This window comes from Impatiens glandulifera, chromosome 2 (genome assembly GCF_907164915.1).
Source record: "Impatiens glandulifera chromosome 2, dImpGla2.1, whole genome shotgun sequence".
Lineage (NCBI taxonomy): Eukaryota > Viridiplantae > Streptophyta > Magnoliopsida > Ericales > Balsaminaceae > Impatiens > Impatiens glandulifera.
This window is the reverse complement of record NC_061863.1, coordinates 62262464-62281328: the sequence shown is the minus strand read 5'-3', so window position 1 is coordinate 62281328 and position 18865 is coordinate 62262464. Positions and strand designations below refer to the sequence as shown.

Below are 18865 nucleotides of genomic sequence, written 5' to 3'. Positions count from 1 at the left end.
CTGTATATCAAACACATAATATAGATTGAAGTTGAAGCAAGATTAATACATAGAAATAAAGGAAGACATGGCACTATTCTGGGTAGATCTGTTCTTGGAGGGTACTACTTTGGCTGATCTTGGCACAAAATTATTTTATTGAGTAAAATTGGATTTATATTACATTGAGAGAAGCGTATATAAACTATTTTAACTAATCCTTATTCAATCGGGATTTATATTTTATTAAAGGACTTGGGGTTGCTGCCTTGTGAGTTTGGTGATGTAGGCGTTGCATCATTTATTTTTTTTGTTATTCACATCTTGTAATAGCAGTCTTAAACAAGATTGTCTGTCCTATATATATAACAGATGCAAAGTTTCCTTAAATATCCAAGTGTTATATCAATGTGAATATTTTATATATAGTAAATTATTACTTAAACCAATGTTGCTCCATGAGACCTAACATTCAATAACTATTATTAATTTAATCTCTCCTTTTTTCTTTTTTCTTTTTTTTTGTAACTAAGGTCTTTTTAAATTTTTTAAGTCAACAAAAAAAAATGATTGGTTTTGTCTCAAATAGGAAAAATAGAAGGCACAAATCCAGGCACCGGGCACCGTGGAGAGAGTTAACTTCAAGGCGGACAAGAAACGTTTGATATATGGGAAGAAAACGTCTTCGGAACAAACTTTTCGATGAATGTTCAATCAATGAAATCTCCTGATAATTAGAGGCCTACATTTGACACATTGTGGTACCATGGAGTCATGGACGATGAATTTATCAATTAGCAAAAAAAAAACATTATTGACAATTTTTTTAAAATTTGGAGATAAATATTGCGAGAGAAACTAAAACAAAGCATGAAGGAACTATTATAATGAAATACTTGTATAGGAAAGAAAAAAGGCATCCATGTTGTAGCATGCTACACACAAAAAAATGGAGTTCCAAATTAACTAAGTAATTTTCAAAATGTCAAAAGTTTTAAGATTTTTTTTTTATTGTTCTTTTGTTTCATTTGATAGTTTATTTGATTGTCATTTTCTAATTAATTAACTCCTCTTTGTCCTTCTTAATTGTCATTTACCATTTTTGTAATGTTTAATTATTTTAACATGGTTTATAATACATTATCAACAATAATTTCTTCCCTTTTAACAATAAAAACAACATGAAACACAATAAAATAACATGCACCAATAAAATAAACAATTTAAAATTCGATCATTATCATTGCACCTTCGCATTAGTTTTGAAATTTTTAAGTGGTTTAATAATTCAAAAAGTTCATAAAGCATTCAATCAACTAATATTGAAACTTAGATTTTTGTCATCAACTCAAATGTAACTCAAACTAATCTTTTATATAAACCTATTATATTATATAAAGTGGACACTTTAAGGTGATGCAACATATTAAATACTACACGGTCATGTTAAAAAGTATATTTTTCACAACAACCATGACATTAAATACATAAGTTTTTTTCCTCTTAACTTAAAATTATTTATGATTTTCACTCAATTAAAGCTAAATTAATTTTAATAGTATTTTTAAAATGTTAAAAAAATATACAATATTTAGCTATTAAGTTTGGCTCGAGGTGTTAAATTTAGTTAGGTGCGAAAAATATTTTATTTATATATACAAATTTGACATACTTATTAATTTAACGGAAAAAAATATTAACTGTGTTAATTTTTGCCATATATATATTTAAGTAATTTTTTTTTATACTCCAAATCACTCTTTAGCTAGTCTATCCTTAGGCACTCAATTGAACTAAAAACAAAAGGCATCAAGCTGACCGCCAAGCTACAATATATTTAGCTTATAATAAACTTGTTTTCAATATATATCTAGTATTTTATATTTGTTTGATTTTATAAAATAAAAAGTAATAAATATTTTGAAATTATAATGTATTTTTTTGAATAAGATTAATAATTTTAATTTGTATATATATTTTATTTGTAATTGATAAATTAATGATAATTTTAAATCAAATATTTTAAAATAATATATTTGTTTAAAATTTTAATTTATATAAAAATATATTTATAATATATTTTATTTTAAATAATTATTAAATAAATATCTAATAGAGTAAATAATAATAATTTAATTATATATTTGTAAATAATAGTTTTATTTTAAAAGTTGTTAATATTAATAATTCTAATAGTTGTTAGGACTTCAACCTTAGTCACTCGAATCAATTGTCAATATGCTACAATTATTTATGTTATTTAAATTTATCATTTTTTGCACAAGCCCGGCCATGCTGACCCGGTTTGGTTCCGCCACTAGGTTGAACAGATGGCTGTCAAAATCGAGAGTTTATGTAAAATCGTTGGCATTGTAAACTCGTAAAATCTAGAGTTTACTTGAAATCGTAAGAGTTTAATTTGAAAAAATAATAGTTATATATTATTATTATTTATATATATAATTAAATATTTTATATATTTAGTCAACTTTAAAAATTTATATATTTAAATATAAAATTAATTAAAAAATAATAATAAATAAAACACTATAAAAAATTATACTTAAAAAATTAATTATATTAATTAATTTATTTGAATAAATAATAAATTTATTTTTAATTTTTAAATATAAATTTATTTTTTAAAACGTAAAAATGTATATAATTGTAAAATCGAAATTATTTATAAACTCGTAAAATTGTAAAATCTTATTATTGTGAATTTAAAATCGTAAGAGTTTACCTATATAAGAGTTTACATAAAATTAGACTCATTAACCTAATGTGAAATCGAATCGTAAAATTTTAAGAGTTAACTCGAGATTTTAATTGCCTTTGGTTTAGGAGTAGTTAATAAATATGATACATTTTTTTTGTATTGATGATACATTTTTTCGATATATAAATAAATTTATAAGAAAAACACCAAGTTAATAGTTAAATATAGTAATTTTTCCAAAAAAAAAAAATTATATACCAAAACTCATAAATTTAGTATAACCCATGTTCATGATTTTCATATATATACACTTTTATTTTTATTTTTATGTATATATTAATATGGAGTTATTAACCATATAAAATGGATATATATTTTTTTCACAAAGAAAATGTAATTATTGGTGGGAAAGGAATAATCGCAGAATTAGCGGAGCATACAATGAGATGAGAGAGATAGAGAGTTGATTTAAACTGGAGCTCCGTTCGGGGCACGATATTATATATATATATATATATCTTGGACCCTTGGTTGGGTCAAACTCATCCTCCCTCTTCTTCTTACTCCAATACTGATTATTAAAAACTTTAAGATGTCATCTACTCATCTATTTAATAAAAACTTAATTAATATTCTCATGTTATAATGTTTTTGTAATAAATCTTAAATTATTTTGTCTAATAAATTAAATTATATGATTAATAAAAGAATTGGATGAAATTATATTTTATTATACTAAAACCAAAGTTGTTACAAACTTTTCCATTATAGAGATTAACTTTATTAATCATGATTCATGCACCGGTAGTAGGTACGTACACCATTTATCTGTTGAAAAAATAACCTCGTTATGTGGTGTTAATCACATATGTGATGATGATTATGGATGACATTAATTTAACCTTATTGTTATTATTATTAAATAAAATCCCATCTATCCTTGCACATTACCCAACTCAAATTATAAAATAAACTTACATCACAACTATAGATGGTAATTAGTCTCCTAAATTAATTTAGGTATAGTTTTTAATTTAATTGGTTTAATAAGGATTGTTTATCTCAGAGTTAAACGAAAATATCATGTTCAAAAGTTCAAATATATATAGATATAATAAATTAAAATAATTAAACAAATTATCAGTATTTTTTACTGTATGTATTTTGATGAGAAAATGATGAACTTTTTATATTATTAATAAGGAATCCAAAAGTTATTAATTTTTAATCTACCTTTTTTTATTAAAAAAAAATTTGACTGAATGAGAAGGCTTAGATATGACCTCCCAAGCCATAATTATGCTGGACTATTATTTTTTTAGTCACAGAAAACTAATGTCAAATATTTTGTTTGTATATCCTAACTATTGGATTAGGCCTAACATTCTATTTGCAAGAAAAACATATTTGGTTAAAACAATTGTCAAATTTTTGTTTTAAACATAATTTAAAAAATTATGTTTTTATCTATTTCTCAATTAAAAAAAACAATATAATTCAATAATAATTTTCATGTCAAATACAAATAAAATAACTTTTCATTTTTATAATTTTTAAAAAGTGATTGTAATCGATTATGTCTTACTATTCTACACAGCGCGTAACTCTTAGTCATTTTGAAATTAAAAAATATATATATATATATATATATGATTTTTTTTTTTTTATCTTTAATCTTGTTGATCTTGGTCAGTGTGAACAAAAAATGAAAAGTGGTTTATATATAAAATTGACTTAAACAGCTACAAATCACAAAAATATGGTGTAATGTTAATGGTTGATCTTACATAAGTGACCCAATTGACTTTTACATACATATAGCAAACATGTGTTCTTAAAAAACATGTATTTATAGGAAACATGCAACTATTTCAAACAAAAATATGACTAAATTAATTTTGATTTATACTAAAGTTTCTTATGTTATATAGGGGATGGAATATTTTAATCCCCGCCATCTAAAATCTCGCTTAATTTTAAATATGCAAATTTATGGTGTTTGTTAATTTCTTTTAAATTTGTTTCTGGGAGATTTGATATATATATATATATATATATATATATATATATATATATATATATATATATATATTAGTTTTTTTCATTAATATTTTTATCAAAGAGTTAAAATGTTATTATTTATAATTGTTTTAATGTTATATTAACCTAATTTATATAAGAAAAACTCACAATATTAGTTGAAGGGTTAATTAAAAGATGGTTTTTAATAGATGACAAGAGTTCTAACCATGCATTAATTTTTAATTTGAAGAGTTAAGGTAATAATTGTGTAGGCGAATGTGACTTCACTTACAGAATGCGTGATCATTGTGCAAAAGAATGGTATATTCATCCAGACCGTCAGAATAAGAAAAATAGAAATTGAAACATTAATTTCTTCATCATCAACAAATCATGTGTAAGATGTGAGTTCCATAAAAAAAACTTTTAAGGAGGCTTGAAGTCCCAAATTCTTTGACAAAAAAAATACAAGTGTGTCATTCTTAACAATGACGAATGTCAAAGATCTATGTAGGAGCTCGGATGGACTGAAGCACATATCGTTTACGGTAAAAATGTAACGTTACCTCATTTTGTTTAAAAAAATCAATATATTTACTATTTTGTTTATCTAATTATTACAAAAATATGATAAAATTATCTTTATTCACTCATTTTATCTAAAATTTTCTCGTTATTTATTTAAATCCATCTTAAATTTTTTTCAAGTACAACCCACTTTTAAATCAGGGTCGTCCTTAATTCTTAGCCAAAAATATATAGCTTGCTTCAAGATATTGAAACTTTGATTACCATACAATCTAGGTACCAAAGTTGGATGGTATATGTATTAATACCTCTACAAACCAAGAATCCACCAATTAAGAGATGGGGTGACTTACCACTAATTTGAACCAATAAATAATATACTTAATTAAGCTGGTTTGAACAAATTAAAGAAACCATATAACTTATTTAAGTATTTAACTGAATTTGTAAATGATTTGAATATGAAAACCTAAATGTTTTATAACTGAGTTATAAGTCTTTATTTACATTATTTTAAGTTGATGGTTTTATATATCAAGTAGGCATACATTAGGATGCAAGCTAAAAGATTCAAAAGGATGATTGATTGATTGATCATTAACACATCTTTAAAGCTATATAGAGTTGGGATTTTCCCTCCATTAATAAAGCATTTTTGGTGGAAAATTTGCTCTGCTTTTCCTTTTTCTTTCCCACTGCCCTCTCTTGTCTCCTTTTTTCCTTGTTTTAACTTATATTCCTTCCTCAATGCTTAAAGCACCAAATCAAATTAACTCACAAATAAATATATTGACACACTTGTTACAGAATCACAACACAACTGAATTCTTAATTTTGTTTTGGCTATACTTGCAATTGTTCTTAGTAAGTACAAAAATAAGTTTTACTTAATAATCAAACCCAGAAAATTCAAATAAACAACAAATCGTTTGATTCATTGATCATTTGAAACAAACTTCTAAAGTGCCAAGAGTTCTAAAAACATACCCTTCTTCTTCTTCTTCATCATCATAATCTGGTTCCTCCATATAAAATCTTCTTCTTCATTTTGGTCCTGGAGAGTCATCCTTGTCATTTTCAACTCCTCCTCTCCCCTGCCCCATCTGCTGATACAATTGACTCAAAAGCCCAAAATTACCATCTTGAGAAAGCCCAAGCTCCAAACCTGGAAATTGATGCCCGTTTCCACTCAAAAGGCTTGAGAAACTCAATTGCCCTATACTTATATTAGGATGAGGATGATTTTGATGATCATATCCATGGACACCAACTACTTTGGATGGGAAATTCGAATTATCAGTCAATGGGTTTTGGGTGAAACCAGAACCAGAAAATCCTCCTCCTCCTCCTCCTGAAACAGTCGAAGGCCAATAACCATTGTTCAAATGGGATCTGATTAAATTTCCATTCATCATAGTCCAACCATCCATTTTAGACTGAAAACCGACTGAAACAGAGTTCCTCTGTTCTGAAGCAGAGGCACCAGAGGTTGACATTGCTGATGCTGGAATTGTCCCAGTTCCAGTTACAGCTATGATAGACGGTTCTGATTGCTGTAGGAGCCACTGGATTGTCTCACCATCCGATTTATGACCCAATTCTTTCGTTAGCTGAAAGATCCTAGCCGCGCATAGAGCAGGCATTCGAATTCTTCTTCCCCTTCCATCAACTTTTTTGTGCCTGTCCTTGTTTGAACTTCTCTTTGGAGTTAGATGAAGCTTCATTTCATCTCCTTTAGGGTTTTCTGATGACATCTTCTTCTTTTTCTTCTTGTTCTTCAATTCATTGGGAGATGATTTTAGAAGACAACTTCTTTTATTGATGATGAAGGAGACATGACAAAGTCCTAGTTTTATGACTCTCTCTTTCCCTCTTTGTGTAAATTGTCAAAGTACTCAAGGCACTAGCTTTATCCTCTTTTTTAGGGGGTTTATATTTTCTCCACAACTATTTAACTTCTATAAATAAGGTCATGTTACTTTCTTTCGCATTCCAACTTCATTATTGTAATTAATATAAAAAATGAATATGATTATAAAAACATATTAGATAATGTTTCTCTCCATATATATTCCTTCAATTTTATATATATATATACATATCCATCTTCAATAAAATAAAATAAAATATGGGTCCAATTTTATTAAGTTAAAAAAATCATGGGTTAATTTTCAATTAGGTCAAATTTACTTAAATTATAAATCATTTACAATATGAAAGCAAACACCAAAGCCATCATCTTTATCTTTCACTCTTACTTTTGACCACTATCTTAACGAATTCCTTGATACAAAAAATTTCAAATTTAACATTTTTTTTTTTTTTAAATTAGGTTGTAGGCCTTAGTTTTTAAGGATCTCAAACTAATTAATTCACTCTTAACCTCACACACGGAGATAAGTTCTTACATTTATTCAAAACCAACAACGAAAATTGGGTACCATAGATCGATTTTATTTAATGTATTTGAAATATATAATATTAGAAATTATAAAAAAAAAAATAGCACAATCTAATTGTTTAATAAAAAAAACAGAGGAGAGGATTAGGTGTGTCTAGGCCTCATCACCCTAGGGCCGGCCAAATTTTAAAAAAATGTTTTTATTTTCATAATTCATGAATAGTATTTACGTGTTAACTTTTCTAATAATAGTTTTTATTATCTAGATTAATAATATGCTATGGATTAACCTTTAATAAAGAAAATCCCAAGTTTAAGGTTCAATCAAGTCCAACGGTGTATGCGCAATTGATCATGGCTTGAGATACTAGCAAGTTTGAATATCATCAATTTGATAGGTTGGTGGATCCCTTTACTTTTTCTTTTTAAGTTTTTTTTTTTTTTTTGAAGGATGACTTTCTAAATAATAGGTCTAGATATGAGATATTCGACTCCATCCGTTTTAGGTTACTCAAGGAAGTCAATAAATTGGGTTTGAATGTGGACTACTCAATATTTATTTGTTGAATAAATTAAATTAGAATTTTGTTATTTTTTGTGAAAAAAATAATTAATATGATAAAGATAAGTGAAGAAAATGACTTTTATGTTATTATCTAAAATGGGTCTATAAGAAAAGATGAAATATCAAATTAAATTGGTGTGATAGGAATTTGATGTCGACATTAGGTGGGAATAGAAGAAGAGAAGTCATGCATGCTAATGAATTACAAAGTTGTCCTTTGAATTATAATGCTTGATTTGACACCATTTACATTTTATTTTTGTTTCTAGAGGTGTCACCATTTTGGAAAAATTTCAATCTTCCTAATCAACATCTATATTAAATAAAGACAATAAATTCATGCATACATGAAAATGGTGTCTAGATCACTCTATTTGATTGATTTGTAATATGTTCTAGCCAATTCTATCTAAATTCCACTACCAAACCTAAATATAATGATTTTTACTATTGTTTTACGAGTTTTTGATGATGGAGCAATTATCATCCGGTTTAACTGAGAAATAAATGTGAATATGACTCTCTTTTTTTGCCAAGATTTATTCTCGTACTGACTAACATGTGATATTGATATTTAAGTACTTGAGTTAACTATGGGTTAACTAAGATAATTTATGTATGGCATGTTGTGAAGAACATATTGAACAAATAAAATGACATATGTTAAGTGTTAATATAAAAAGAACAAAATTAAGATGAATTGAGTGTTTATGAAAAATAATATGATGAATAATAATGAAAGGTCAATCATTTCCCACTAGAGATAGCATGCCAAATAATTATAATATTTAAGACATGTTTGTAATCATTTTATGGTTTTTATTTTAAGAACTCAGTTCATGATGTCTCAGGTTTTGTTTATGAAAATATATTTTTAAACTATCTTTTTCAAATGAAAACGAGTCTCTTTAAATATTATTAATACTATTAATTGAGTATTGATTAGTTGTCTATTATGTGTATAAAAAAAAGTAATTTAATAAAAGGTAGGATATTTTCACAGGTTAATTATGCAACATTTGATTAGTTGACTAGATGCGTCTTATCCCTTATTTATGTATGATATACCTCCATTAATGTTACATGTCTCGTTCCATATACACTAAAAAATGAGATTTATTAGAAATAAAGATACACAAAACTCAAAAGTAAGATTAACTATTATAAAAAAAAGAGCACAAAAATAATCATTGAAGCAGAACAAACAAAATTGTGTAAAAGCGTGGCTTAACCCACTAGGGGTAGGGTAGAGTACCATCAATTTCTTTTGATCGGGATGACTATGATGATCAACCGTCGCTACATCTGTTTAATTAGAGTGTTCTTAACGAGAATCGAACATGAAACTTAAAAAAAAACATTTCCGTGTGTTATTTTCCGAGTTTATGATAGGAATGCTAAAGAAATAAAATATTAAGTAGTTAGTGATAGGTATTGAAATCAATGGTGGAGACAGATGGGGGACCCAATTGAGAGCAAAGTTTGTTGATCATGTTCACAATTTAAAGTGGGTACGTCTCATCAAGTGAAAAACAAAAACAAAAAAAAATCTTCCTTCAGAAGCTGAACTAATATGCATGGCATGGACATCATTCTATAAAAAGCAATATAAAGATAAGAAGAAAAAAAACACTATTATTATTAATTAATTTACGTAACTTCTACTTCATCTCACTACTTACTCCTTTTCTTTTTCTTTACTTTGCCTTCCACTACCACTCACTCAATGGAATTCAAAACATAACTCATCATTTAAAACACAGTTTATTGCATTGCATATAAATCAATTGATGGATATCGTACTTTAATTAATGTAAAAAAAGATAAATGAATACCTGTAAGCCACAAAAGGAGTATACATGATCATAAGTTGTTGTCTGGTGAATGATCATTGCCCCATGAAACACCATATTTTGCTGCTAGAAAGTCTGCCCCAAATGGGCCTTGGCTACCATAATCATAATACTCTGGGATAATTTTCTGTTCTTCCAACTCCTTCAATACAGGGCTGAAAAGAGACCATGCAGCATCTAATTCGTCGCTTCTGATGAACAATCTTCTCTCCCCCTCAATTGCATCCAATACTAACCGTTCGTATGCATCTGGGATCTCCTTCAAGTATCTACACTTTACAATCACTTTCAGCTTTCGCAATTTTTCAATACATTGTGACATAATACTAAACTTTACCTTGCAGAGTATAGAAGGTTTAGGTTACTGCACTCCAATTTCATTCCCACTCCAGGGACCTTGTTATTGATCTTCAAGCAAATAGCTTCATCTGGCTGCACATGGATCACAAGCTCATTTGTTCCAACTTCTACATCTCTCCTTGAATTTTTATTGAATATATTGCCTGGCACCTTTCTGAACTGTACCCGGATCTCTGTACTGGAATATAAGAAGAAGAAAAACAACCAATCAAGTCTTAAATTTATCAATTGACTAAGTTCAATTTCCAAATCAAGCTTTTAATATAGGTGCTCTACAAACCTCTTCTTATGCAAAGCTTTTCCGGCTTTCATAAGAAATGGAACTCCGTCCCATCTAGCATTGTTGATGAAAAGGGCAGCTGCGGAAAATGTAGGTGTAAGGCTGTCTTTTGGCACAGTTTTATCGTCTATATATCCTGGATACGTTATCCCTTCTCTTGTAGAGCTTGTGTATTGTCCTATAACAATATCCTCCAGTTGCAAAGGTCTCATTGACCGAAGAACTTTTACCTTATGAGCATTCAAAATTTCAGGTTAAAAAAAATAGAATTTACTTTAACAGACAAACCAAAGAAAAGAAAGACCTTCTCATTCCTAACATCTTCAGCATCTAAGCTGACAGGAGGTTCCATAGCAAAGAGAGCTAGTATTTGAAGGAGATGGTTCTGCATTATGTCTCTAATTATCCCGTAATTATCAAAATATCTACAACAGGAAAAAAATTTGGTAAAAATATCTGTCATAATATGAGAATAGCTTAAGGAGAGTTGGTTAATTAGTTAGTTACCCTCCTCTTCCTTCAGTACCAAAATCTTCGCAAAAGATTAGCTGCACATTACTTATATACTGCCTTGACCATAGTGGTTCAAAAATCAGATTGGAAAAGCGAAGAATCGACAAATTTTCCACAAGCTCCTTCCCAAGATAGTGGTCTATCCTGTGTAATAAAATGGAGGTCCTTTATTTTGGTTTTTCCTATTCCATAGTTTTCTCCCCCACAAAAACAAAATTCATAATTGCTACACCTGAAAATTTGATCTTCTTTCAGATATTGCTTCAAATCTCTAGTCAGGGCAGCTGAAGATTCAGTATCCCTACCAAAGGGCTTCTCTACAATGACCCTCGTCCAACCATTTTCAGACGAAGCATAGAGGCTGATGCATCTCACAGCATCTACGAATACATTTGGTGGGATTGATAAATAGAAAAGGCGATTAGAAACTCTCCCATCCTACAATGAGATTTCATTAATATTGTCAAACTAAACTAAACTAAACTTGGCCATAAAAAGAAATATGATGATTATTGCTTCAAGCTTAACATCAGTTACCTCGTGTTGTTTCAGTTTCTCTTCAAGCTGCTCGAAATTTTCATGGGAATCATATTGACCAGAATGGTAAAAGCATCTTTCAAGGAATTGCTCCAATTTTTCATCACTATTCTCCCTTCAAAAGTAGAGTGGTAAAAAAAAAATCAGCTAACAGGAAATCCACCATGATCTTTAACTAATAGATAGAGAGCTGGATTCACTTCCTATCAATTCGACAAGTTAAACTCTTGCAAACCATAGCTCTGATTTCCACATCTGTCATCTTACTCCTGGCATAACCAAAGATAGTGAAATGCTGTACATCACAAAAGAAACCCTTTAAGTTTACCTTCTGGTGCAGAAAATTGAGCCGAGTCCAGACTTATTAAGAAATAAAGAAAGACAACTAGTAGACCTTTGGGAGGCAACCCTCATAATAAAGTGCAAAAAGGGCTGGGAATATTTTCTTCTTAGCAAGATCCCCAGAGGCTCCAACCACAGTAATTGTCATGCTGGATTCGTCCTTATCATCGTTGTCAAAACAGGAAGCATCTCCAGATGTATCCAAAGACTCAACTGAGAGCAACCTATCTTCAAATACCTTCAAATGTGTCTTGTTTTCGAGAGGAGCCTCAACTATGGCTACAGGACATTTGCAGAAGAACATTAAGGATATTTCAAATAATGAATCATGTGAATGAGAGGCATCAGCTACACATTATTACTATCAACTAAAGCTTTTGAGTTTTGACAGTTATAAACCTAAACTGGCTGCTGCTACATTTGTTCATTTATCCAATTTCAAACTAAGTTTGTTGCAAATGGATCATTTTTATAGGATATGAGTTGAAATTACTTACAGGTAAAGTAGTAAAATCAAATAATATTTCAAACTGTAAAAGAAAAGCAAGGAAGCTGCTAACCATCTTGCATGCAAAGGAAACGCGAAAAAACCCTCCTGATTGATCGAAGAGAGGCCTCTGTGCGGACTGGAACATTTGATGAAACGGTCATCTGCTGATAATGGCGGACATGCTTGAAGGAAGCACTAGGAGATATTATTAATGAAGAAGAAGAAGAAGAATGTGATCGATAACACGAGGATGAATTAATGATGATTGACATTGCTGAAGTTGATGATATATACGAGAATCACGATGACCCTTTAGATGAAGAAGACGAATCAGGATTTGAAGCCAATATCGAGGAGGAGGGAATGCACCACATTGTTTATATACTAAGCATAATTATAAACAAATTGCAATGAGCGGCCCAGCCCAAATATTAAAAAGCCCAAATCGACCCATATTTTTGTTTAAAATTTTAAGGCCCGATTAGGTCGGAATCGGATAATAGTTATTTAATTAACCTTGTTTTATTTTGAAATTATTAAAAAATATTATTAAATAAAAATATTTAAAAATGTATTAATATATAATAAAAAAATATAAAATATATTTTAATTAGTTAATTATATTTAGAGGGTGACTTTTGGCTTTTAGTGTATCTATCATTCAATCTATCTTGTGAGTTTGAGAATAAATTTATGACATAATAATAATAATAATAATTATTATATGTAGAATGAAATGGTGAAAAAACGTATGGAAAATGAAGCATCAATTAGTTATTGATAATTTGATATCCAAATTAAGCTACATCAAAGAGCAAGAATTTGGGTTTTCGTCACTGAACAAGAAAGGGGCAAGAACAATTTGAGTAGGATAAAAGTGATGATACTCATTTATAGGGCATATATGTTCTTTTTCTTTTTCTTTTTCTTCTTCTTTCTCCTCCATTTGTTGTTTGTTGTTATCCGTCAACAATGTTTCCTTAACAATATCCACATGCTTCCTTGTCTTCTTCCTCACATATTCCACCAACTTCTCTGCTTCAAACACTCCTTTTACCGTCACTTCCGAACCTTTCGTGTCTGTCTCCACCGTGTAAACTCCTAGATTTTATGGGTTATACGTTGTAATGCGAGGACCCGATAATTTAAAGTTAAACATATATACCGTGTGACAAGATAATAAACAAGATATTCAAAATAAGAATCTTAATATGGTACCTTTCATATGGTGTATTTTATACTTTACATCTCGAGCACACCCTTCACAATGCAAGTTCACTTTTATCACAACTTCAACAACCTTAATGGGCTGTACAAAAAAAAAAACATATTTTTGGTAATCTAATCTATACAACTAGTTTCACTTTTAATTAATATATATGTAATAAGTACCTCTTCTTTTTTATCATCATTCTCTACTATCTCCTTCAAAATGGGTGAGATTAACGTAACATGTTTTCCGGTCTTCTTCTTAACTCTATCCCAAACCTTCTTTGGATCTGCTTTTTCGCCTTTCACGATAATCTTATGCTCATTTGCATCCGTCTCAATTTGCTCAACTCCTGCTTATTCAAATAGAAACAATAAATATCGAATTCGTTAGAACGATAGATCGTGTTTACTTTGACGACCTTCAAAACCCTTGAGACACTTGACAACTTCATCTATGCATCCTTGGCAGTGCAAATACATTCCAAGAACGATCAACCCTTTAGGACCCTCATCAGTCATGACTCTCGATCTCCTTCTTTATAACTCCAATATTATATTCTATATATATAATATTATTATTGGGTCATATGATCATCTAATTAATTTTGTGGCATTTAGAAAATTGAATATTATTAGAAGATATATCTTAGTTATTATATATTTCTCATGTCTCTATTAATTAATTATGTTCATCATTTATATATATATACATGTAACGTATGGATATATTGGGAAATTGGGAATATATATATTCTTCTATGAGATATGAGAGAGAGTGATCCAAATTATTAATTATTATTTACATGTTAATAATATTGTATATTATAAACTAATGCATGATATCCTTTTTTCTTATCTTATTATGGCACTTATGTTGACACTGCATCTCCTATATTCTTCCTTAATAATGAAGAAAATATTGTAATTTTTTATTAGACAAAAAAAAATAAAGAAATTAAGAAAAAGTGACAAATAAAATAATCACATTTTAAATATATTATTTAATTAAAAATAATATACATAAAAACTTTATTAAACAAATGGATTCTTGTATAAATACAATTAAATTTATGAAATAATTTTTTTAAAACAAGCATATCCTTGTAAAAACCGGTTTCTTATAATATGTTGGGTCCGAACGTCAGTTTGTTGGAGCTGGAAATTTCGGGTACCCAATTTTTCGAGTTCAGTTCGGATCCATTCCGGTCCAGGTTACCAAATACCCCAGAAAATTGTCATACCTTAAAAATGAGATTTTACGTGTTTAAAAAATTTTTGTTTGAAACACAAAGACAACTAATATGTATAAAATTCTAACTATGAATCTAACCAAATAAACATTACAAAGGCAAGCTAAAAAGTATGTCAAGCTTGTACAAAATTCAAATAAAATAAAATGAAACCCTAATTAAACATTCATACAAATTATCTCAAAATATAAATCCTAATTAAATCAAAATAAATGAACATATTGAGTAATCAACTATACTAACATTATCATACAAACATGATTTGAAGAATATCTATATATATATATATATATATATAATCATATTCTCATTTACTTTATGTTACCGTTCACCCGTCAAAATTATAATTTTAAATAACCCTAATCACAAAAATGTTAGAAATTACTACCCTCGTACTGTGGTATGTCACTAAATCGAGTACATAAACTAATTCAGAATTCCCCATTCATCACTAATCAAGGTTAAAACATTAGTCTCATCTCTGATCAACACATAAAAAATAATTATAACCATCCTTGTATATTAATTAATAAAAGTCATTATATGAATTATTATGAATATTGAAAAAATGACACAGTAGGTCGGATAACTGATGCGGTGCGAGTCGAAGAGATTGGAAGATAATCTAATTAAGGAAGGGATTGGAAGATATATTCTAATCAAGGAAAGGATTATAATATATATTCTAATTAAGGAAGAGATTACAAGGGATATTCTAAATTAGGTAGGGATATTCTTGTTATGGAAGGAATATCCTAAATTAGTGTAATTAAATTGTAATTAGACGTAATTCCTAATTTAATACGTGTAAGTCCTATAAATACCCTGAAGGTATTCCATTGTAAGGGAGAAGAAGATTATTAATCAGAAAACGAGGTTTCCTCAATATCTATCGACTTTCGGTATTCGTAAGAATCAACGAATCTTGATAAAGGTTCATCCTAGCCACGCACGCTGCATCAGTTGGTATCAGTTTCCAGTCGACCCTGAGGTATGCCGCCCCGAAGACAGCCGCGCAACCCTACCCCTGGTGCTGATGATGGTGACCTTGCTGAGTTGCAACGTGAAAACGCTGAGTTTCGCCGTGATAACGACGATTTGAGGCGGCAGGTTGAATGGTTGACGCAACGGATGGATGCATCTATGCACATGCACCACCCTGAAGATGATGTTACGGTGACAGATGAAAACCCTCTCGGTGGTCTTCGGAATCGATCCCCTGAACGCCCCAATCATCGCTGGGAGCAGGCTTTCAGGGTGGACATCCCTAAGTTCGATGGTAGTCTACCACCGGAAGAGTTTATTGATTGGCTTTCTCAGGTTGAAGAGATTCTGGATTTCAAGGAAGTTCCTGCAGATCGTCGTGTACCCCTTGTTACGACCCGCTTACATGATCGTGCACAAGCATGGTGGCAACAGTTGAAACAGACACGTGTTCGTCATGGTAAGGCAAAGCTCACGAATTGGGACAAATTCAGGAAGCATATTAGGGCTGCGTTTCTACCATATAATTACGAACGTAACCTGTACCAACGGTTCCAGAATCTTCGTCAGGGTTCTCGTTCTGTGGATGACTATTCCACTGAGTTTTACACCTTTGTGGCTCGTGTTGACCTGTCTGAGTCCCCTCTCCAGTTGGTTTCTCGCTATATTGGTGGCCTTCGCCTCCAGTTGCAGGATATTTTGAATATGTTTGATCCCTTGACTGTTTCTGAGGCACATCAGCGTGCTTCACAGGCTGAGAAACAGCTAGCTAGGCGCGGTTCGGGTAGCTTTGGAAAACAGGTTGTCCCCACTAGTGGCATTGGTTCTTCTTCCCAGTCGGCCCATCCCACCCCAGCCCCCCCTCGCGGCACTACAGCCCCCCCACAGGGACGTCCCGGTGGCTTGCGTTGTTTCGATTGTGGTGAAGTTGGCCATCGCCAAGCAGAGTGTCGCAACCCAAAGTCCACCAATCGTGGTCTTTTTACTGAGGTGGATGATCCTGACTCTGCTCTTCCTTCAGATTCAGCCCCAGTGTATGATGTTTATGATGATGAGGCAGCGGAGGAGTATGTTTCTGGTGATGTTGGCCCCCTTTTGGTGATTCGTCGATCATGTTTAACCCCTCGTGCTCCTGACAACGAGTGGTTACGCAATAATCTGTTCCATTCCACTTGTACCATCGGTGGCAAAGTTTGCACCTTCATCATTGATGCTGGGAGTTGTGAGAATGTGATTTCTGAGGTTGCAGTTTCGAAGCTGGGTCTGTCCACTGAACCTCACCCCAAGCCTTATCGCCTGTCCTGGCTGAGTCAAGGTACGGATGTTACAGTTTCCAAGCGCGTACTTGTTAATTTTTCCATTGGTTCCCATTATCGTGATGCTGTATATTGTGATGTGGTTCCTATGGATGTTTGTCACCTTTTACTTGGTCGCCCTTGGCAGTTTGATCATTCCGTTATACATGATGGGCGTGCTAATACCTACACGTTCTTATTTCATGGTACCAAAATTGTGTTGATGCCAAATCAGCCCAAGAAGGGTGCTGCCCCCACTCATCATGCGTCCCCCCCTACCACCTTGTTGTCTCGGGGTCCTTTTCAGACCGCCATGGTCGAATCGGGCATGGTGTTTGCTCTATTTTGTTCGCTGATTACCTGTGGTGCTAGTTCTAAGGTGCCTATTCCAGTGCAGCCGCTGTTACAGGAGTTTGCAGATGTTTTTCCTGAGAATCTGCCTTGTGCCTTGCCTCCTTTGCGTGATATCCAGCATCACATTGACTTGGTTCCAGGTGCTGCCCTACCCAACCGTCCTCATTACCGCATGAGTCCCAAAGAACATGAAGAGTTGCGTAGACAGGTGGAGGACTTGCTGGCTAAGGGACACATTCGAGAGAGCCTTAGTCCCTGTGCTGTCCCGGCCCTTCTTTCCCCAAAAAAGGATGGGTCTTGGCGTATGTGCATTGATAGTCGTGCTATCAACAAGATTACAGTGCGTTATCGGTTTCCTATTCCCCGGTTGGATGACTTGTTGGATCAGTTGGGTGGTGCTTCTGTGTTTAGCAAACTGGATTTTGTCCTTGGGCTGCCACGTACCCAGCGTGGTTCTGATTCGATTTTTGTGGTGGTTGACCGATTTTCGAAGATGGTTCATTTCATTCCCTGCAAGAAAACCTCTGATGCTGTGGCTGTTGCACAGTTTTATTTCAGGGATGTGTATCGCCTTCATGGACTTCCTGCCTCCATAGTTTCTGATCGGGACACTCGCTTTGTGAGTCACTTTTGGAGGAGTCTTTGGCGTTTGGTTAATATTCAGCTGAATTTTAGCAGTGCCTATCACCCACAAACTGATGGCCAAACTGAAGTTGTTAATAGGTCTTTGGGGAACCTTCTGCGCAGTTTAGTTGGGGATCATCCTAAGGCTTGGGATCTGAAGCTGCCTCAGGCCGAGTTTGCTCACAATCATGCTGTTAATCGCTCCACTGGTTTCAGTCCTTTCCATGTGATTTACGGGTTGTCTCCGTGTGCTCCTCTTGATTTGTTAGCGCTGCCCAGCAAGGTGCGTCCTCATTCCACTGCTGCGGATTTTGTTGGTCAGTTGGCTCAGGTTCATCAGACCACTCATGACCGTTTGGTTGCTGCTACTGCCAAGTACAAGGAGAAGGCTGATTCGAGAAGGCGTGCTGTTGATTTTGAAGTTGGTGACTTTGTGTGGGCTATTCTGACTAAGGATCGTTTTCCAGCTCATGAATATAGCAAGCTTGCTGCTAAGAAGATTGGTCCTGTTGAGATTGTGGAGAAGATCAACCCCAATGCTTATCGTTTACGCCTTC

General features: G+C 31.9%; 2 protein-coding genes across 2 annotated transcripts; both read right to left on the bottom strand.

Annotated features, from left to right (window-relative positions):
• Positions 1–5992: 5992 nt before the first annotated feature.
• Positions 5993–7131, bottom strand: LOC124926615 (transcription factor TCP20-like). The gene has a single exon (XM_047466872.1). It carries the CDS (start codon positions 7000–7002, stop codon positions 6292–6294), a length of 711 nt encoding a protein of 236 aa, XP_047322828.1. The 5' UTR covers positions 7003–7131; the 3' UTR covers positions 5993–6291.
• Positions 7132–10077: 2946 nt separating this feature from the next.
• On the bottom strand, positions 10078–11678 carry LOC124925151 (glucose-6-phosphate 1-dehydrogenase, chloroplastic-like). The gene is made up of 4 exons (XM_047465122.1): positions 11215–11678; positions 10708–11132; positions 10405–10605; positions 10078–10336 (listed from the first exon to the last, which is right to left on the bottom strand). The coding sequence occupies exons 2-4, from the start codon at positions 10917–10919 to the stop codon at positions 10078–10080; spliced, it is 672 nt and encodes a 223-aa protein (XP_047321078.1). The 5' UTR covers positions 10920–11132; positions 11215–11678.
• Between the last annotated feature and the right edge of the window lie 7187 nt (positions 11679–18865).

What these genes read in the sequence shown, in the direction of transcription:
- LOC124926615 (XM_047466872.1), bottom strand. Translation starts at nt 7,002, where the DNA reads ATGTCATCAGAAAACCCTAAAGGAGATGAAATGAAGCTTCATCTAACT.
- LOC124925151 (XM_047465122.1), bottom strand. Translation starts at nt 10,919, where the DNA reads ATGAGACCTTTGCAACTGGAGGATATTGTTATAGGACAATACACAAGC. An exon ending in AAAGCTTTGCATAAGAAGAG is followed by an intron (nt 10,606 to 10,707) that starts GTTTGTAGAGCA and finishes CTTATATTCCAG; the next exon opens with TACAGAGATCCGGGTACAGT. An exon ending in AACCTTCTATACTCTGCAAG is followed by an intron (nt 10,337 to 10,404) that starts GTAAAGTTTAGT and finishes TGTAAAGTGTAG; the next exon opens with ATACTTGAAGGAGATCCCAG.